This window comes from Carcharhinus amblyrhynchos, chromosome 3 (genome assembly GCF_965287045.1).
Source record: "Carcharhinus amblyrhynchos chromosome 3, sCarAmb.v2.hapA, whole genome shotgun sequence".
Lineage (NCBI taxonomy): Eukaryota > Metazoa > Chordata > Chondrichthyes > Carcharhiniformes > Carcharhinidae > Carcharhinus > Carcharhinus amblyrhynchos.
The window spans coordinates 72,549,227-72,571,786 of record NC_137326.1 but is presented as its reverse complement, the minus strand read 5'-3'; the positions used below and the strand labels follow the sequence as shown (position 1 = coordinate 72,571,786).

The following is a 22,560-nucleotide window of genomic DNA, read 5'->3' as shown; positions in this document are numbered from 1 at the left end:
TGGCATTCACTTCACGTTCCATTTAAAAATAAAAAATGGATTCTGTACACAGAATTAGAAGACCATAAATTCCACTTTAAGAAGGGTGAAACAAGTCTAATGATTGTTGAAGCAATTGCCAGAGGAGTCATTTGAGGCCTTTGTGCCATTTTTCATTTCATATGAAATGGGTAAGTTTTTGTGTATTTTCATGTCACATGATTTCTTTTTTAATTCATTTGAGATATGGATGTTTTCAGCAAGACTGTTACTTTTCACCATTCCTAATCATCCTTGAGAAGGTGCTTTTTTTTTGAATCACTGTATGGCAAAGGTACTCTCACAATAGTATAACTATAATGAAGATGGGATAATTTCAAGTGAAGAGGACCAGACTAGGTCATTTAATTTGTAAATTAGTAAAGATACTAAGATTTAACAGACCTGCAGACAAGATGGGTGCATCTGCTTAAGAGAGCATTCTATGAAAGCCAAGTTTTATTGTACTCTTGATCTCGGTTGATTGGCAGCCTTTGATTAAGCAGCCAAGCTTGGACTGGGATATGTAATGAAGATCTTTCTTATCTTTTGTTCAGTCCAATTCTCCATGGAGTATCTAAACTGACTGAAGTTAACACAGGGACTGCACTGATCTTCTGTAACAATACACAAGGAAGAGCACAAACAGCTGTTGCGTTATCAAGTCTTGCAAATGATTGGAACTGTGCAAGAAATACATTTAAAAGGGGATATGGTCTTGTGGACCAATGAGATGGTATTTCTGTCAGCCTTAGCTCAACGGTGCAGAGACACAGGATTGAGGGTTCAGCAGTCACTGACTATTAGTTTTAGTCTGAAGGTGATTGTGTGAATTTTCATAAAATCCTACAGTGCAGGAGGTGGCTATTTGGCTCATCAGGTCTGCACTAACCACAATCCCACCCAGATCCTATCCCCATAACTCCATGCATTTACCCTACTGAGTCCCCCTGACAATAAGGGGCAATTCATCATGGCCAACCCAGCTAACCCACACATCTTTGGACTGTGGGAGGAAACCGGAGCATCCGGAGGTTACCCACACGGACACGGGAAGGGTGTGCAAAACTCTACACAGACTGTAATCCAAGCCAGGGATCGAACTTGGGTCCTTAGCACTGTGAGGCAGCAGGGCTAACCACTGTGTCACCCTAATTTTGTTGTCTTTTAGATAGACAGAACAATGTTGTAATCTATGTAACCCTATGTAATCATGTTTGTACCCTAGTTAAAGAATAAATACTAACAAGGAACACAGGTTTTAATCTCAAGACAGCACTGTGGAAATATTTTCTGTACACGTCATGTAACAGTTCAAGAACGTGGCCCGCCACCATCTTCTTAAAGAAAACCAGGAATGAGTAATAAATGTGGCTATCCCACAAACAAGAAAACATACAAGACACAGCTGCATATACCTTTCAGCCATGAACACAGGTTAAAAGTGGTGGGAGCAAAGCCCAGACCACAACAGCTGGATGCCTGATTGAGAATGGAGTTGACTAAGGAGATGTGTGTATACATTTTGTATTTTCTGGGCATAGAATGAAAAAGTCATTGTTGACTGGAAATTGGCCAGTGTAAATAGTAGGTTCGTGACGATAGGTGAATATTCTGAAGATTTGTTTGATTATCTTTGAGGATCAGATTGTTTTATATAAAACAGTGCTGGGAGATAAAATAGTCTGTTGCATTATGGTATGTGGAAGAGATTGCAGAAGCTGTGATTGTTCATCTTGGAGCAGAGAAAATTAGCAGAAAATTTGAAGGTGGTGTCCAAAATTATACATGATATTGGAGAAACTGCTTTGAAAATTCAGATTCAGGGTAGATTGGCAAAAGAACTAGAGGTTTCAGGAGGAATTGTTTTTTCACACAGTGAGTAGGGATGTTCTGAAATATTCAGACTGGAATTATCTGATCTCGTATGCTCCACTGCCAACTCTGCATTCACAGCAGCAGGACTGGGGAATCCCAGCTGCAGGCAAGACCAGAGAATTCCTACCACTGCTTTCAAGGACAATGGAAGCTGATTCAAATTGAGATTAAATAAACAGAACTGGGGACTATTGGACATTTGGACAGCATGGTGGCGCAGTAGTGAGCCCTGCTGTCCCCCAGCTCCGGGGACCTGGGTTCAATTCCAGCCACAGGTGACTGTCTGTGTGAAGTTTGCTCATTCTCCCCGTGTCTGCGTGGGTTTCCTCCAGGTGCTCTGGATTTCTCCCACAGTCCAAAGATGTGCAGCTTAGATTGATTGGCAATGCTAAATTAACCCTAGTGTCAGGGGATTAGCAGGGTAAATATGAGGGTTTACGGGAATAGGGCCTGGATGGAATTGTGGTCAGTGCAGACTCAATGAGCCAAATGGCCTCCTTCTGCACTGTCAGGATTCTATGATTAGAAATGGAGCTGAGGAGTAGGATTAGTTGGATAATTAGTGGAATCAGCACAGGTACAGGAAGCCAGATGGCCTCCTTCCACGCTGTTATTCAATGATCCCAGTTCAAATCCTGTGTAGAGCGATGGAACAAGAATCTTCACTATCTGCTGGCTGTAAAGGTGCTATCTGATTTACGCTTGGGCAGCCTCAAAGCCGGTTAACTGTTACTGGTGTACAGCAAAGCCTTTTAAAATCTGTCACTAGATCAATGGTATACAATCTTGCAAGATAAAAATGGAAGTAGGGGGGGAGCTATTTTGAGTTGGCACATTGTTGGGATAGAGTAGAGGGAGATGGGCATTGTAGCTACTTGCATTGGACTTCATTCAAGGATGTTTGAGGCTGATGCTGAGCGACTGCAATACATCACCTTAATGAGCACGATAATTCACCATTCCCCACCTATCCCCCAAAGGAAAGTACAGATACACTTTTAAACACCAGGAATTCTCTTTTACGAAACCATTACCTCAGCTGAAGCACAATTAATGAATCGGCTGCCCACCGAGCAGATATATTTGCATTCTCTTACCTAGTGTTCTTTTTCATTGTCCTAGGCCTATCAGTCTTTACTTCTTTCAGAGGCAGGGAGCTGAACAGAACCGCAGTCAGCAAGCATCAGTCAGACAGGGCAGCAGAGAATTTCGGCACAGGGTGAATGGAGACAGGGAGGGGCACAGGGTGAATGGACAGAGGGCGAGCGGGAGGGGAAAAAGGAACACATCATAAAAAAAAGAAAAAAAAATACAAGTGAAAACGATGAAACCCGTAAGAAAAATAGTTTGTCATGCACATGCTTAGTGGGAAAAACATCAGAAAGAAGAATAAAGAAGCCATTCTCTCCAAGATTGTGGAGACTAAGACACAAGGCAATCACTTTACTGCCTCATCCTGGTGATTAAGCACTGTGATACAGGAATAGGGAGAATAGGGTTCCTGCAGGATTGATCTGGTGGAATTAGAATCTCATCATTGGTTGTCATCGACACAATGCTTTCTCTGGAGGTAAGTAATTGACCAATTTGCTTGTGGAAAATGGGGCAGGAATGATTAAATCCACCCCCAAACATCTCCCCCACCCCCCAGAGGAAAACTAAGGAGAACTAGGTAATGAAACCTCTCGAACCTGGCCTGAACCCCCATTTCTCCCTGCTGCTGTCACAGTTGCTGCTGGACAGATTCTTCACAAACACAACATGGAAATGCTAGTTGAGATAGAGGTGGGTGGTGGGGCCTGACTTTCCTGTCCATTTCCTTCCAGTCTTCTCCCTTTCCTATCATCCACCAGTTGGACGGCATCTTACGTTATCTGCTGAAGGCCCTTTCTTGGGTCAAAGCATTCTGTGAATGGCTTCCCTTTATGTATTTTTCCTGAGTGTTCCCTATGCTGCTTCTGTGATGCATTCTTGTGGGTTGTTCACTGGCGAGTATCCCAGTGGAAGTCAGGCATGAATGAAAAACGATTTCCTGATCCAGAAATCTAAATGAAGGTGGGAGAGAGAAATCTTGATCTAATTTTGAAAGGACAGGCATGGGAAATTTCAACCCTAAATTTCACATCTTCTAATATTGTATTTCAGTTACACCAAGTGTTTGTGAGCAGGTTAATCCCACCTTCACCTACACTCAACCAGCCCTCAAGTACTGATTATTTTTCCATTCCTTTGCCTAGGCCTCCAGCTTACTTTCTGCCCAAACTGTCCCATCTGCTGTGGCATGGTGTTATTGTCGCTGGGTACTAATCCAAAGACCCAGGTTGCAGCAAGGCAGATGATGCAATTTGAATCCAAGAAAAAAATCTGGACTTAAAAGTCAGATTATGACTATGAAACCACTGCTCATTGTTGTAAAATGAAAATGCATCTGGTTCAGTAATGTCCTTTAGGAAAGGAAATTTGTTGTCTTTATCTGATCTGGCCTACATCTGGCTCCAGATCCACAGCAACATGGTTGACTCTTCAAACCTCTCTGAATTGGCCTAGCTCTGTTCAAGGGCAACTAGGGATGGACAACAAATGCTGGCCCAGCTAGCAACGCCCGCATCCCATGACTGATTTTTTTCCAAAAAAACTGACCAAAAGACAAAACTTTTTAAGGCAATTAGCTACATCTGAGAACTAGAGAGTAAGATAGCAAATAAATTGAACAGCAATTGGATCCATTTACTGGCCAACACTTGTGTCACTCTGATTGTCCTTCTCTGCATTTAACATTCAGGGTCTCTCCCTGGTTAAGACAGATGTCAATTGTTGCTCGTCTCAGCTGGGGTCCAATTAAAATAGACTTGCAGTGATTCTGAAATTAGTGAGACATTTAACACAAAGTAAACTTGTTCTGAGCACATTTCTCAGCATGCTATGCAGGTAGGTAATAAGAATGAGCTGCCCTGTACCACACATCTGTGCAGCCAGAAGGCGGTTTAATCCTCAAATAACTGCAATCTTGTTGCAGGTGATTACATTGCAGCAAATAAGTATCTCAAGTTCAATGCTTTAGATATGGTGATTTAATTTTTGTTCTAATTAAGTCCAAGGTTTCTCTCCTGGCATTGCTGAAGTAATGAGATTTTCATGATACCCTATCTGTGTAGCTCCCAGCATTGGGCAATGTTCCATCAAAGTCCCTGGGATCAATACACCAACAATTGTATTTGGAGTTTGTGCAATCGCTTGCATTTAGCTAACTGATGGTGCTGGGTCAATTCTCTTCAGGTGTTGTACATCATCAGGTTAATAGGCATTAGGGAGGTCTAGACGTTCTCTAATCTGCAGCCTTCATGAGCTGGTTCCTCTGGACTCCTATCTTTACTTGGCCATTAAATTTTATGCTGCAGCTTCCAGTTCTGACGAAAGGACCACACGATGATCATGTTGGGAACAAAGCTGTAACTTAGAAGCAAGCGTACAATAACAACTTGTACTTATGTAGTCGTAAAGCTTCTCAAAGTGCTACACAGGAACATTGTCAAACATCAATTGAGACAGCCACATAACAACTATTATATCACACCTTCAAAGTTCTAAAATGTCCTAAGGCGCTTCACAGGAACATTACAAAACCAAGTATAAAATCGAGCCACAGAAGAAGATATTAGCCAGATGATCAAAAGCTTACTTAAAAAGTTTTAAAGGTGGAGAGATTTATAGAGAGAATTTCTGATTTAAGAGATTTGGCAACTGGAGTGATTGAAACCAGGATACTCAAAGGTCAGAATTAGAGAAACACAGATATCACCAAGGATTATGGGACTGGAGTATGGCAGTAAGGAGCGGTGAGACCATGGAAGGATTTAAAAACAGAATGAGGATTTTAAGAACAAGTTCAGATCAAGCAACCATTTCCACCAAAGGGACAGTACATCTCGAACACCAGCGGAGCTAAAGTAAAAACGCACAGCGTCCTGAGCACCATGAAAATATGAGGGCTCTTTGTACAAATCCCTGCTCCACTGTTCCATGATCCATAAATCCTGCTCCAATGGAAAAGACTGGGCTGCTGCTCTTGGGCTTCAAGGAGACACTGCCATGGAGAAAAGACTTCCTTCTGCAGTAAGGGGTTGTGGTGGAAAGAGAGGTTGGTATGAGGGAGGTGGGGGGGTTGTTACTGCAGCAGGCAGGCCCTGATTGGACATGGCTTGCTGCTCCCTAAAAGAAGCTTCACATTGGACTGCAGTTCCTGGGCATGGTTCACACAGGCCCAACTGTTAATTCACCAAGCGCCCAGCAACAATCAGGGCCTTGGGCAAAACACAGGAGAAAACAATAAGAGGAGAAACAGAAGAAATAAAGTGACGTTGAAGGAGTTAACTCCAGAGGACTGGGAACCACAGGATCGCAGGATGTGGAGTGCAGTAAATTACCACATATTTACTTAGCTGTGTCCCAGCACTTTTAGAAATGACATAATCAGGATACAGGATTACAAGAAGCATAATTATCCACTCCATTAAGCTAAATTGGAGGCCAATTGCAAAATTTATGGGACCAATTTTCTAACTACACGCTGCCAGCAGGGAACCTTCCACATCGGGCAGGTCCATTGACAAATCAGCCCTGTAATACAAAGGTGACTCGCACTGATATTAGTATAATGTTCTCATAGGAATGCTTCTCTACACCATTTTAATGGGTTTAAAATAAACTTGTTAACTCCTGTGTTACAATGGAGAGATGTTACACATTTGTCTGTTAACTGATGTTGGCTGTGGCCCAGTGGTAACACTTTCACCTCAGAGCTAGGAGGTCCAGACATCTGACCACATAATCTAGACTGACACCTCAAGAGCAAGTGCTGATGTGTCTGTCTGCTCTTTCTCAAGTACAAGTCAAAGGTCCCGCAGCACTTTCTGAAGAAGAGCAGAGGGATTCACTCTGGTCTTTTGGCGTGCATTATTCCCACAGTCCACACCAGCAAAAAGCAAGTGAATTGGCCAGTTGTCTCCTCATTGATTGGGGAACCTTGCTGTGTCTAATTCCTGCTGCATTTACCTTCATTACAACAGTGATTATACTTTAGCTAAGGTCCTCAAGCCCCAAAGTCCTGGATTGAAAAGGGTCCCAAATCTTCCACCTTCCTCCAAATGAGTGGGGCTCTAGCTGCTGTGTAGCCAGTGACAGATCCTGAAGAGTTTTACATGTTTATTGATGTCTTTTCTTTTACTTCACAGGTGATTCGGTCCGCCTTGTTGTCCAACAAGGGGCATACACGCGGTGGGTCGTGCGAGGGCTGTTCTTGGATGTTGCTTTGAGAGTTGCCTAGTGCTTCACGTCGTTAGTGTACGCTTAAACTGGACCAGCTGACGGGCAACACGACAGCTCAGTGACTATCACTGTTTGCTGTGCAGATACATGGATTTGGGCCAGTGACTGCGGGAGTTTGCACATTCTCCCCGTGATTGCATGGGTTTTCTCCAGGTGCTCCGGTTTCCTCCCACACCCCAAAAACATGCTCTTAGGCTGATTGGTGTAACAAATTGTCCCGAAATTAGTCTCCACTCAATCTTCCCCAATAGGCGTAGACAAAAGTCAATAGGTAGAGGAGGGCACTCAATGTTAAAATGGCGGCACGGGCTCGTTGGGCCGAAGGGCCTGTTTCCTGTGCTGTGTTGTTCTTTGTTCTTAGTTAAAATGGATTAACAAAATAAAAGCTGGACTTATTTATACCTATTGAACTTTTCAGCTGATTGTAAATTTCTGCCTCTCTTTATTATAGTGATGATACCTGGGCAGTACTCAAAGTAGGCTTCCTGTTCCTTCAGGAATTGCTGGAATACCTTACACACCATCTCTCTGCCCCTCGGGTCCTCCCAGATTGAAATCAGCATTTACCTCACCAGCTCTTTCTCCTGTCCTAGTATCTGGTGATAAGCTGCTCGGCACAGTAGCACAGTGGTTAGCACTGCTGCTTCACAGCTCCAGGGACCTGGGTTCGATTCCTGACATGGGTCACTGTCTGTGTGGGGTTTGCACACTCTCCTCGTGTCTGCGTGGGTTTCCTCCGGGTGCTCCGGTTTCCTCCCACAGTCCAAATATGTGCGGGTTAGGTTGATTGGCCGTGCTAAAATTGCCCCTTAGTGTCCTGAAATACGTAGATTAGAGGGTAAAATACGAAGCGATATGGGGATAGGGCCTGAGTAGGATTGTGATCGGTGCAGACTCAATGGGTCAATTGGCCTCTTTCTGCACTGTAGGGTTTCTATGATTCTATAACGCTCACAGAAGACAGAGTCAGAGTTGGGAACACTGGTATTGCTGGGAGAGTTTCCACATCTCAATGGGACAGAGTATGAAGCTATCACTCATCTGCCATTTACTCAGAAAAATGCCAATCAAAATAGCTGGAAAACTGTTGGCTTACAGAAAACATTATTGGCGTAATGAGAACAATGAACATTATAGGGGCAATAAAAGCAGAATGATAGCTTAATCCAGCATCATTTTACCCATCGAGCATGTGCTGAATCTGCAGTGTTACTGGCACTATTGGAAGGTGAGCTTGGCATTCTCCCAGTCCCCTGAACAATATTTCTCCATCAACCATCAAAAGCAAGAGACTGACTAGTACTTGTCTGTGCAATGTTCCTAATTCAAAGTGACTGCTACACTTACAACAACAACATATTTAGATAGCATTTTTAATGTAACCAAGAGTCCCAAGATGCTCCATATGGGCATTATCAAACAAAGTATGACATCAAACCATGTAAGGAGATATCAAGTTAGATGAGTTTAAACAAAGTCTATTTGGTCCTGGGGGATATCAGGGCTGAGCCTTATCTGGTATCCACTCAATGTCCTTAATCATACAGCTTTGAGACAGAGTCACTGGAAAATGATTAAGAGCAAGAACTCCTGATTTTTCCCTTGGGACATAAAGACACTGAGGTAGGTTCCCTACTACAACCTGGACTGGTATCGGTGAACTCATCACAGATCAGAAGCCAAACATGGGATCTTTTCATGCCAGCCCACAACTCATCATGTTTCCTCTTATAGAAACAATAGTTTTAGCATGCAGACAAGTGATCCTGACAATCCCACTTTCTGGCACTCACTCCATAGCTCTGCAAGTCACAGCTCTTCAAGTAGATATCCAAGTGTTTTTAAATGTGGCAAGAGGTTTTCCCTCAAATTCCCTTTGGGGCAGTAAGCTCCAAGTCCCAACCATCCTTTGGGCGAAAAGCAAATGTTCTCCCCTCCCCTCTAATTCTCCTTCCAATTATTTTAAATCTATGCCCCTGCTTTTTAACTCCTCCGCTAAGTTAAGTAGGTCATCCCTACCTATCTGGACCTCTCATCACTTTACACACCTCAACAACATCATCCTGTTCTAAGGAAAACAACTCGATCCACAGTTTCCCAGTCCTGGCAACACCCTCCTAAATTTCAGAAGCCCCTTCTCCAGGGCAATCACATCTTTCCTATAATGTGGTGACCAGACGTGTACAGTAATACTCAAGCCATGGTCTAACGAGAGATGTATACAGTTCTAGCAGGGCTTCCTATAATTTAGCTTTCCTAGCTTATACCTCTTTTAAAGCTGACAGAGTGACAGAGGGCATCCTTGTGCCAACATACAGTGTCACAACAGAACATTTGGTAGATACTGGGATTTTCAGTCTGACTTTGGCTAAATTCTTGGATGAGGCACCACGTGATATTGAAATATTTGACTGCAGACCGAAGTTAGACTGATTAGCAAGCCAATATTTTAAGCATTCACACAGCCTTGCCAACAGGCTGAGCAATGGCTAGTTGTCTATCTAGGTGCAGAGGAGGTTTACTAGGATGTTGCCTGGTATGGTGGGGAGGTCCTATGAGGAGAGACTGAGGGATTTAGGGTTGTTTTCGTTGGAAAGAAGGCGGCTAAGAGGGGATCTTATTGAAACATATAAGATGATTAGAGGTTTAGATAGGGTGGATAGTGATAGCCTTTTTCCTCGGATGGAGAAAGCTAGCACGAGGGGGCATGGCTTTAAATTAAGGGGGGGTAGCTACAGGACGGATGTCAGGGGTAGGTTCTTTACCCAGCGGGTGGTGAGGGATTGGAATGCCCTGCCTGCTGCAGTTGTAAATGCGTCTAGTTTGGGGGCGTTTAAGAGATCTCTGGATAGGTTTATGGACGAAAAGGGATTGGTATAGGCTAGTGGGTCATTGTTTTTGTAACTGGTCGGCGCAACATCGTGGGCCGAAGGGCCTGTTCTGCGCTGTAATGTTCTATGTTCTATGTTCTATGTTCTATCTGTCCAGGGAAGATCCATGACCATACATCATAGAAAAGGAAGAGTAAACTCCTTCCATTGTATAGGCTCCATTGGCAGCAAGATGTCCTTACCTTCTTCTCTGGGTCAGGTTGGCGAATTGGGTCGCTGCCTGGGGCTTGAAGCTGGCTGTGGCTGGGACCCGTACCGTGCTGTCCAGTGGTGCTGTTAATGCTCTCTCTTGAGGCTGGTCGCAAACCTTACTCACCTGCAAATCAAAAGCACACGAGTATTTAATTCCTTTCTGTAAGCAAAGAGATTCACTCCAGGTAGGGCATGGTGCAAAATTACAGCAGAATTGTGAATAGGTGCAACAGTTTTTTAAGTTCATAATGCTGCCATTTTGCAAATCATGCTTCTGTCAGGAGTACTGACTACCTCAGAGTGGTAAGTGACTGTGAGGGACATAACAACTGAATGAGCGTACAGTCAAAATACCAATATATGGGTTAATACTCAACTGCCATTAACTTGGCACTGCCTACATCTCCTGAGAAAATTTCCTAACATCTTTACCCTTCTATCATCCATTACAAGTGCTGTTGAATTTCCTTTTGTCTCTTCTATGTTCTCATCCGTTACATAATGATTGTAAAGGAGCCAATAGTTGACAATTGAAGAAAATTGCATTGCTACTGCATATTTAGCAAAGAAAAAGTAACATCCTCTTCCAGAAGAGTAAAGAATTAACGTTAATGATAGCTAATCAACATATGCATCCTAGCATAAGGAGCTGTGTCACACACTGAAAAGACGAGTGAGCAGCACCACAAGAGTATAAAATCATAGAATCCCTGCAGTGCAGAAGGAGGCCACTTGGCCCATTTAGGTCCCGCCCAGCCCTATCCCCATAACACCGTGTATTTACCCTGCAAACCTGCCTGACACTAAAGGGCAATCAACCTAACCCCCATATCTTTAGACTGTGGGAGGAAAGTGGAGCACCTGGGGGAAACCCACGCAGACATGGGCAGAATGTGCCAACTCCACCCAAGCTGGGTCCCTGACACTGTGATGCAGCAGTACTAACCACTGTGCCAACATAGTGTCCTAAACCTTATAGTGAGCCAGGCGGGAGGTTAAATTTCTTCTGCCTGCATTATATTAAATCGCTGAGGTCAGAATTGAACCAGGTCTCTGGTGTTGAGACAGCAGTGCTAACCACTGCGCTGCCCTTAGTAGCTGTAGCTATATCTTGATATTCCATAACCTCGTAACTATTTACTGATGTAAATAAAGCTATTTTGAAAGAAAGGCTACGGTCTTCAGCATGATCTCTCCTAGAGGAAGGGATTAAGGAATTCTAAGACAGACGCACCATAACAGATGGCGACTACACCCACAGAGGAACGGTAAAAAAGCCTAAAGAGAAACCCAGAAAAAGTGCAGAGTAGAAGCTGAAAGACTGAGGCCAACCCAGCAACCAGACCGGAGACCAAAAAACCATGAGGCAGTCCAGAAATTGACAAGATAAGCAGCATGGAAAAAGGGAACTTTAATCCAGGGTGAGAAATGGCAACTACTTTAGTGCTACAGGAATCATTTCAAAATATAGAGGGCTCCAGATAGGCTGAGCAATGGCACAATTGTGAATACCTTTCATCTCATACTGCAGTGTGTCAGGTCTTATAAATAAAGAGAATAAGACCCAGTTGCATTTTGTTATCTGTTGTTGTGAGCATTTTGAATGATATGTTGGCCAAACAAGGGCGGGGTGAACATCAGGTAGAATTGAACTAAATGTCCAAGGTCAGCTCGACACAATGTTAAAATACAAAGTTAAGAAAATTCCTCAGTCATTCTGGATACACAATCTTCCCAAAAACATTCCAAGTGTCATCAACGTCTGAGAATCAGAGAAGAGGGGCTGGGGGAGGGAGAAACAGGACAACTGCCCACCCCATCCCCTTCCCACACCCCTGCAAAACTCCACCCTTGCTTCCCCTGCTGTAGCACCACCCTCATGGCACTGCCCATGGCAAAGTTTAGATGCCCACTGGGCAGCACCACAATGCCCAGTGGGCATTTCCCGGTCACGTCCCTGACCATTTAGGGGTTCAGTGGTCTCCGATACCCTCCAGCAAGGCCATGGTGCCTGGTCCCCATAGGTGGAGACCATGAGTGATTTGCGTGGGCGAGAGGTGGCTGACGAGGGGGGTAGTTGTCTGGGAGGCCAGAAATGGCTGTGTTGGACATGTTGTCATGCAAATTACGTTAATATTTAAATAGGCTTCATACCAAAGGCTGGGAAGATGACTTTAAGCGCAAGACCGGTTTGTCAATTCACCCATGAGTAATTCCAATCCTTCGCAGGGGCTTATGGATGTGTGCATGTCCACAAGTTCTCAACTTAATAGAAAAGTTGATCGAGGAGTATATTCCATTTTCAGTTCGCTCTGCTCAGTTATCACTCAACACCGTTTCACCCCATTGTGACATTCTGATGGGCCGCAGGTTAAGAACTCAATTTCCTTTCCTTCCCCATACATTACTACCAAATCTCACGGTGGAAAACAATGTTCAGATTATAAAAAATAATGGAAACTTCCACAGCGAGTTAAGCCTGTACTTTTAATTGACACTGGGCTCATGACCTTTCCACTCTAGTACTGTAAATAGAAAAATTACAGCAACCAAAATCATATGTGGTCAAACACAGTCAGGCATCATTCAAAGGAACAGAGTTGCCCTGATTTCAATGGATGGAAAACCATTAACAAGATGGGCGGTATACACTGAATTCTCCCTTAGTGTACCCAACTCCGGGCAGCATTATTGTATCTCACAGTCCTGATTTCAATTCACACCCAGAGCACATATCTCCCAACAGGAGATCGAGGACAGCAATCAGGGAAAAGCAATCTTGCTAGGTTTTTAAAGTTTAAGTTTATTATTAGTGTCACAAGTTGGCTTACATTAACACTGCTATGAAATTACTGTGAAAATCCCCTAGTTGCTACACACTGGTGCCTGTTCGGGTACACTAAGGGAGAATTTAGCATGGCCAATGCACCTAACCAGCATGTTTTTCAGACAACGGGAGGAAACCAGAGCATCCGAGGAAACCCACGCAGACATGGGGAGAACGCTTAGACTAGTGACCCCAATTAGTGCAGTTAGTGACCCAGCCAGAAATCGAACCCGGATCCTTCGCACTCAAAGGCAGCAGTGCTAACCCATCTGCCACCGCTGTTTAGCCATCTCTAACACACAAATGTAGAACCCACTCTAGCCTCACAATTGTCTCACTGGCCAACTTGGCACAGATTGAGAAGCACGTGGAGCTTCATGCTTATCCGTGGCCCAACTCCTTATTTCCAACTGGGTCACCTAGCTCCAAACTTTGAAAGCACCTTCTCCAACCATGCTTCCTCGTTGGCTAAAAAAAGGAGACGTGCTTGGACTTCAATCTCTGACTGACAGCAGCAGTTGTAGTAACATATCATCTTCACAATGGCCATTGCATGACCCAAGTTTTTTTTTCAATTGATGTGAAATAAACACATTTTAGGCACATAATCATCATGACCTATTGGTCAAGAAAATCTTGGCAACCAGATGAAATTACACAATATCTCTAAAACTGAAGGGCTTTAACTGAAAGAGATATTGTTGTCCACAGAAAATGGTGTCATTTAAGGTTATGGGACGGCCTGGTTCTGGCCTTCAAGAACCTGATCAGCGGAACAGTGCTCAATTGTTTCTCATTGCTTAGCAGGGATGTGAGAAAAATCATTTAAAAATTACGGAGAGGTGAGGACAAAATGTCTTCACACAGAGGGTGGTTTGAATGTGGAACTTGCTGCCAAAAACCAGTATTGATCGCATCTTTTAAAGGGGAACTCAAAGAAAGGAATACTGAAAGCTTTGCAGAGCAAGCAGAATGGGACTAAAGCAACTTAAGGGATAGGCTGGTGCAAACTGATGGGACAATTTTCTGGACAGAGATGGCACATTTTATTACAGTTGCAATCTTACAAGATAGCTGCTTACAGCCTGCAAAACATACTATGGGATCTCCGTCCAGCTGAGAAGGCAGATCCTGTTTTAACAACTCATCTGGAAGACAAGGGTTCCAAAAGTGCAACACAGCTATCTCAATACTACATACAAGTGTCAAACCAGGTCATGTACACAAATCTCTAGAGTGGGACTTGAACCCATAACCTTCAGGTTCAGAGGTGAGAGTGCTATCACTGAGCCAAGACTGGCATATCTGTACAAATTACGTAAGTGCAGAGTTAAGACAGATACCAGAAAATGCTTCTGCTTGCAGGATTGTTGACCTCTGCCACATGTTGTCAGTATGTGTGTAAGTCCAGCTTCACTGCAAGCATTCAGAAGGCTGAGCTGAATGGAAGACAGCATCAGGGTGCAGAAGGTGGTGAGAGGTGTCAGCAACTGCAGCATTCCTGGACTTTTCTCCACAATTGGCCTATGCTTGTTTTCTGCTCTCCTAGTAGCAGGGGTCAGGACACTGTGGGCACCATGTTAGACTCAGAGATTAAGAGCATTACCATTGAGTTACAATGGACACATCTCAATAGGTGCAATTGATCTGTGTCATTGAGCTGCACGGATATCAGATAGGGTTCCTGCATCAATTCACTGTTTGCTGACCCCTTGTGAACTTGTGTGAAGGTAGGTGAAGATGGCAAAGATAGGACCTATGGTGACCCTGCCAGTCAAATAGCAAGGCAACACGTCTTGTAACTTTGAACAGCATACGATTGGTTCTCCAAATTCACTCTTCCAACATGGTTCCTGATTCCTCAATTTCCACACATCAGGAAAGTGCAGGGCTTGTTTTGTACAAGTTCTACCTCTGGAGGCAAAAAAACATGGAAGGTGAACCCGATTTCACAAACTGTGCCACAGAAAGCAAAGCTTTATTCTAAGCAGACAGTCAGTATCATGTGAAAGCTGCAAGCATTTTCCCATCAGTGCTCTCAAGCAGCCAACATAAAATCTGTTCAGCAGACTGTCCGAGAAGCCAAACCAGCACAAAAAAAACATCTCGTTTGAAATAATTAAACAACGGAACATTCCAGACAAGGGTTTGTTCCATTGCAAAAGTGCTGCTCTTGCCAAAACATACTGTCAAAGCAGTTGAAAAGAAAGCATTTAATGTCATGTCTATCGTACCATATCAGATCCCAAACAGCATCACGGGTTAATCTGCCAAATTCACAAACAATGACTGCATCAAATGACAGTTTACCGGCTATTTATTAGGCTCCTCCGTGTGACATTAGAATAGATATGGACCATATGCAATCTCCTTAATCATCGTTTGCAATTTGGAATACCATAAATTGTGCTCTATCAAACTATGTTTATATTGAGGGAAAGGAGTGGAGTTGCCAGTTGTCTGCTGGGTAAACAAATTGCCCCTTGCAAACCAAAGCCTCTCTGGTTTAATGCACGGTCTATACTGAGATGACTCAATAACACAGGCAATAGCTGGCATAGAACAAAGGGGAGTGATGGGCTGGACCTAAAGCTGCTGACACTCTAGCACCAAGGGAGCCCTGAAGCATGTGGGGAACCCGAAAGCTTCAGCAGTGCACCCGTCAGTGATGTTTAGCCCAGCCAATGTGCTAAAAGCTGACTTACAAGTTTCCAATTAATGAACCTGAGTGGTGTGATGATGATGTCCACAAGTGTATTTGCGCTGAAGTATTTAATGGAATCGTGCTGGGATGAAAGTTGGATTCACAATGCTGCAAGGCATTTCCCTTCACCGATACCTCCCTTGGGCCGATGATACAGTCTGTATGGGCCTGCAGGAAGATTCTTTGTTCTATTGAAGGGAGATGGAAGTCTGCAAACGATGTAGCTGGATTTTGCAGAGGGGTCAAACAGCAGGAGCCTGGTGTCCCACCACCAGACACAGTGTCAGGAATGGCTAATGCTATGACACATTCAGATATATCTTGATTTGCAGCTGACCTCAAAACAACCCCCTTTCCAAACATCCCATTCCTCATAACAATTCAACCTGACGCGCGTCACCATTCCTCTCTGTGCATACGTCTCCTCACATTTTCCATCCATCACTGACACTCACCCACACTATCAACGCATTGAACCTATTTTCATGATCCCTTGCATGAAGGGAGAACACAAAACATCAGGGAGAGACAGAGAAATGGAGACTGATATTGCCAACAGCAAATGAGGCAGTGCTGTGGATAGGGTCACAGCTACCTGACCAGAGATGGACTTCTCCAAACTATGTGCTCCCACCTGGTATACAACTTGCTGTCAGCAACCACCAAGATATAATGTTGTGCACAACGTTGATTTTCATGTCCTTGACAGATCCAAATCACGTCTTTCACAGGTCATTGAGCATCTCTCTGGGTGCACCATTACAGTGTTCACAAAGATCGCATATCACTTGGGCCATGCACAGCTGACTGGGGTCAGCAAGTCGGCTAATCGGATTCTCATAACATTGTTTCACACGTCACAACTGAGCAGGTGCTGGAGACAGGGCCAGAAGTCGACAGCCCAAACCAGAAGGTGCACAGCAAACCAAAGCTCATCTCAGCTAAACGCAGCTGAGCATCAGGGGGCCATCCCTGACAAAGGCTCACAAGTTCCATCTTAAACCATTGCAGGCAGAGGTGTCTTTGGCAGGGCCCTTCCAGGCTCCAAAACCCAGACAGCATCAGCTACAAGCAGGGATCTGATCGCCCTACCTCAGCCATAGGGGTTGCTTTAGGTATGGTTGGTTGAAAAAGGAAGTGTAGAGATTTCTAGCTGTGCCAGGGTTTTTAACATAATATTTGATTGTTAAGCTTCTGTTTTCTTTATTTGCAAGTTAAAATTATTCATTTGGACCACTTTCTCACTTTTGCCTGTTGCCTGGCAAGTTGCCTTCTGATTTGTAATATAAGGAATGACAAAAGCTAAAGATGAGCAATAGATGTCTTTGGCAGTGGTGGTTTGTTGTTTGTAGGACTGGGAAAGCAGTGGAATCAGGAGGGAGCTGCCAAACGGGTGCATTTCTTCGGTCTAACTGAACGATGCCAGAATTAAGTCATTTCAAGCAACATTTTAAGTCACGAGCATGCCTCCTCTGAAGAGGTGGTATACTCAGCGTTTTCTTCCTCAAAAGCTCTGCAGTCTGTACTACTGCACTGCAGTGTGCAAAGCACAGCGAGCACTACTGCTCTTGATACCCAGGATACTGCCAACTACAGAGCATTTCCACATCTGTTCAGGCATCTGAAGAACATATTCAGCATCGCAACTGCTTTATTTCTTATTCATTTCAGGGGCTGTGGTAGTACTGGGAAGGCCAGCATCTATCACCCATTCCTAATTGCCCTTTGAACTGAGTGGCTTGCTTGGCCATTTCAGAAGATAGTTAACAGTGAACCATATTGCTGTGGATCTACAGTCACATGTAGGCCTGACCAGGTATGGATGGCAGATTTCCATCCTTAAAGGACATGAGTGAACCAGATGGGTTTTTACAACAATTAACAGTGGTTTCATGGTCAAAATTAGACTCCTAATTCCAGAATTTTACTGAATTCAAATTTCACCATCTGCCACGGTAGGATTCAAACTCAGGTCTCCACAGCATTATGCCAAGTCTCTGGATTACTTGTCCAGTGAGAGTACCATTACACAAGTGCCTCCCCTTAACGCTTGTTCAAAGACAGCTCTCTTGTTAAGATAGCTTCAACTCTGTCACTTGGGCCCCAAACAGGCATCATCAGCCATATCTTCAGTGGGTCAGCTTTGCATCTAACGAACCAGCCACTAACCCCATGTTGCATTCTGAAGAGTTCAGGGAGATTTAACTGGCATTAGGGAAGTTTCCTGGCACCAACATGCACTATGGTCTAAGTGTGGTCTCCAAAAGTTAACGGAGTTTAAGCCGTTGTGGTTGATGGAAGACTCCAATGTGATCTGGAACTGTCACAGTTGCCACATGCGTGCAGGGTATGACATCCTGAACTTACAGGAAGCAAGATCTAAATGCAAAGCCAAGCATCCTTTCATTCTGACTTGGTTAGCATCGGTTGCCAGGTGTCCTGACAAAGAGGGTATCATCAGTCACTTGTGAAATACATTTCAGGGCAGCAGATAGCAAGATTCCACAACGATCTCCTGCAGATTCCTGGACAAAGCTACAGCAACCAATGGTGGTGGCGGGATCCATTGGTACTGGATCCTCACCAGATCCACTTGCCAAGAAATCATCTTCCATGAAGGGCTTGTTCCTGTGCTGTAATTTTTTTGTTCTCTTTGTTCTTACAATTTTATGAATAGGCTGGGAATAGAGGGATATGGTCTCCGGAAGGGTAGGGGGTTTTAGTTCAGTCGAGCAGCATAGTCGGTGCAGGCTTGGAGGGCCGAAGGGCCTGTTCCTGTGCTGTAGTGTTGTGTAAATAAATTGTCATCTCAATCATATACATAAGAACATAAGAACATCAGAAATAGGAGCAGGAGTAGGCCATCTGGCCCTTCGAGCCTGCCCCACCATTCAATAAGATCATGGCTGATCTGTCGTGGCTCAGTTCCACATTCCCGCCCTCTCCCCATAACCCTTAATCCCCTCTCTTATCAAAAACCCATCAACCCGCGTCTTAAAAATATTTAGCGAGGCAGCCTCCACCACTTCAACGGGTAGAGAATTCCAGAGATTCACCACCCTTTGAGTGAAGAAGTTCCTCCTCAACTCCGTTCTAAAACGCCCCCCCTTTATCTTGAGGCTGTGCCCCCTAGTCCTACTGTCTTTTTTGAGCGGGAAGAGTCTCTCCACCTCTATCCTATCCATCCCATTCATCATCTTATACGTCTCAATGAGATCTCCCCTCATTCTTCTAAACTCCAACGAGTACAAGCCTAGTTTATTCAGCCTCTCCTCATAGCTCAACCCCCTCAACTCCGGTATCAGCCTAGTAAACCTCCTCTGCACTCCCTCCAAGGCCAAAATATCTTTGCGCAGGTGCGGCGCCCAAAACTGCACACAGTACTCCAGCTGCGGCCTCACCAATGCCCTATACAACTGCAGCAAGACCTCCCTACTTTTATATTCAATCCCCTTCGCTATGAAGGCCAGCATCCCATTTGCCTTCCTGACCACCTGCTGCACCTGCAAGCTGGGTTTTTGCGACTCATGCACAAGGACCCCGAGGTCCCTCTGCACCGTCGCCTGCTGCAGTTTTTCGCCACGTAAGTAATAGTCCTTCCTACCATTCTTCCTACCAAAGTGGACCACCTCACACTTGCCAACATTAAATTCCATTTGCCATTTCCTGGCCCATTCGCCCAGCCTATCTAGATCCTTCTGCAGACTCTCCACACCCTCCGCACAATTTGCCGTTCCCCCAATCTTGGTGTCATCTGCAAATTTCGACACCCTACACTCGTTTCCCTCCTCCAGATCATCTATATAAATGGTAAAAAGCTGAGGCCCCAGCACCGACCCCTGGGGCACTCCACTAGTCACCATCCGCCAATCCGAATAGCACCCGTTGACCCCCACTCTCTGCCTCCTATTTGACAACCAATCCTCTATCCACGCTAACACCCTACCCCCAACTCCAAGTCCCCTGACCTTCTGCAATAACCTCTTATGAGGTACTTTGTCAAACGCCTTCTGAAAATCCAGAAAGACCACATCCACCGGCTCTCCTCTATCCACCGCCCTAGACACATCCTCATAGAACTCCAGTAAATTTGTCAGACACGACTTCCCTTTAATGAAACCGTGCTGCGTCTGCTCTATCAAGCAATTCCCTTCAAGATGCCTCGCAATTTCCTCCTTGATGACGGATTCTAACATTTTACCTACCACAGACGTTAAACTAACCGGCCTGTAATTCCCCGCCTTTTGCCTGGCACCCTTCTTAAACAACGGCGTAACATTAGCCATTTTCCAATCCTCCGGCACTTCCCCGGAATCCAGCGACGTCTGGAAAATAACCACCAATGCATCCACTATAACCTCCGCCATTTCTTTCAGAACCCTCGGATGCATTCCATCCGGTCCTGGGGACTTGTCCACAATCAGCCCCTCCAGTCTGTCGAGCACCGCCTCTCTAGTAACAGTAATGTCATTAAGACCCTCCAGTCCTACCACCTTTCCATCGCTAACACCCGGCAAATTATTCACGTCCTCCTCCGTGAAGACAGAAACAAAAAAGTTATTCAATACCTTAGCCATATCCCCATCCCCTACCACTAGGTCCCCTTTCTCATCCTCTAAAGGACCAACGTTCACCCTAGCCAGCCTCTTCCTTTTTATATATTTATAAAAACTCTTGCTATCCTTTTTTATATTAAGCGCTAGCCCAGCTTCATAGTTTCTCCTACCCTCCTTTATCAGCTTCTTTGTCAATCTTTGTTGACATTTAAACCTCTCCCAATCCTCTTCTCGCCCACTACTCTTAGCTACTCTAAATTCCTCCGCTTTTAATTTAACACTTTCCTTCACCTCCTTCGTTATCCACGGCTTATTACCTCTCCTCCTACAGTCCTTTTTGACCATCGGAATAAATTTCTGCTGAGCACCAAGAAAGATCTCCTTAAAGATCCTCCACTGCTCCTCAGCAGACCCCCCCTCCAATGCACTCCCCCAGTCCACATTCGCCAATTCTTCTCTCATCCTACCATACTCCCCTCTATTCAAACAAAGGACGCGTGTCCGGGAACCCACTTTCTCCTCCTCCATCTGCACCAGAAACTCCACCATACAATGATCACTCTCTCCAAGAGGATCCTTCACCGCAAGGTCCCTAATTCTACCTGCCTCATTACATAGCACCAGATCGAAGATATACAGTGGAAGTGAACCACCAAATATAATGGTGCATTTATAGGCAACTAGTGAAGCTGTTGCTTCACTGTAGGCTGCTGACTGGAAGCTAAGACCTCACCAACTACACAAGCACCACTCCCAGAGACCAATGGTATCCAACAATGGAAGTGGAACAACAGTTCCCATGACACCAGCAAGTGTCACGAGAACAACACTTTCAATGAAATTGCGCACACACAATTAAGAGATTTACATGATTTAATACCTGTGTGTGCAATGGTGCAATGCATGTGTAGAGAATAATGAGAATAACAGTTTTTTAATGCATGAGAACAGCTGTGGTGTAGTGGGTAAATTGGGTAACTCACAGTTACCCTTGACAGTGCGTGTAAAGTTATCTGTTGTTCATTATGGAAAGGGGGATGTTTTGAAATGCAATCCTTCTGAAGTATCCTACCTACCTTGCCATAGTCATGTGACATTTGCAATGAGAGACTGTCTGGGGACAGCCATGTTACATTCAGTTCAATAAAGACATTGCACTAGAAAGGCTTTGATCTCACCACAATTTTCAAGTTTCCTCAAGTATTTTGCAGGCTCAGGTTTTTCATTCCTATGACTTTTGTATAAATGGAATAGCTGGATCATCAATTTTTATGTTTCCGGACTGAAAATACTTTACAACACTTGAAAAGGGTTTACAGATCTCCATCGTTGCAGCTTGTCAGCTATTGGCTCATATTGAGTGCAGATTGGCTGTCACGACCAGTAAGAGGGGCCCCTTCGACTGGCTGTTTACACAAGTGGCGAGACTACAACGTAAATCACAGCTTTGAGGTCCGTGTGAACATGTCATAGTACGATTCACAAAATGAGGGATCCAATTCCATGTATAAACAGAGGGCAAGCGCCAAAAAGGCTGGAAATCTGGGATGGTTCCCCCATGCCTCACTGTCAGAGAATTGGAACATTGACATAAAAGATGGCTCTTCACCACAGAGGATCAAGCAAAACCAAAGCAGCTGCCAACAGAGTTGCCAGCCCTCTAGGATTGGAAAATTGATCTCCAGGACATTGCTGAGAATAACCCAGGAGAAGGATTGCAGGGGAATTCAACAAAATGCTGTTCTTTATAAAACTTTGTTTTAAACACACTTGTTTACCAATTATTAAAGATTTAGACATTGGAAAAATGGCTGTTTGACTGACAACCAGAATAATCCAACCAAGTAACAAAGTGGCTATTTGCTTTCTAACTGGGCATGCTAGGCAGCCAATGGGGAAAGAATGTGGTCCTAGAGCGAAGTGCTTATGTGATACCTTTAGGAATAGATCTAATCCTACGAGCAGCCTCCTGAAAACTCCTGGACATATCTTAGTAAGAAAATCTCACAACACCAGGTTTAAGTCCAACCAGTTTATTTGATAGTTATAAACTGGTTGGACTTAAACCTGGTGTTGTGAGACTTCTTATTGTGTTTACCCCAGTCCAACACCAGCATCTCTACATCAGGACATATCTTAGTGAGGGCCTGTCAGCAATCATTCATCGCA

The 22,560-nt window shown here is 44.4% G+C and overlaps 1 protein-coding gene across 4 annotated transcripts in view; it reads right to left on the bottom strand.

The window, feature by feature from the left end:
* Window positions 1-22,560, bottom strand: part of gpc5b (glypican 5b) — a 530,906-nt gene that overhangs the window by 283,998 nt on the left and 224,348 nt on the right. For 3 of the 4 annotated variants that reach the window (XM_080185282.1, XM_080185279.1, XM_080185284.1), the window contains exons 4-5: window positions 10,295-10,428; window positions 2,994-3,053 (exon numbers count right to left, since the gene is read on the bottom strand). In XM_080185282.1, the coding sequence (XP_080041408.1) occupies window positions 2,994-3,053; window positions 10,295-10,428 (194 nt within the window). The remainder of the gene's footprint in view (window positions 1-2,993; window positions 3,054-10,294; window positions 10,429-22,560) is intronic. The other variant, XM_080185280.1, reaches the window with a different exon arrangement.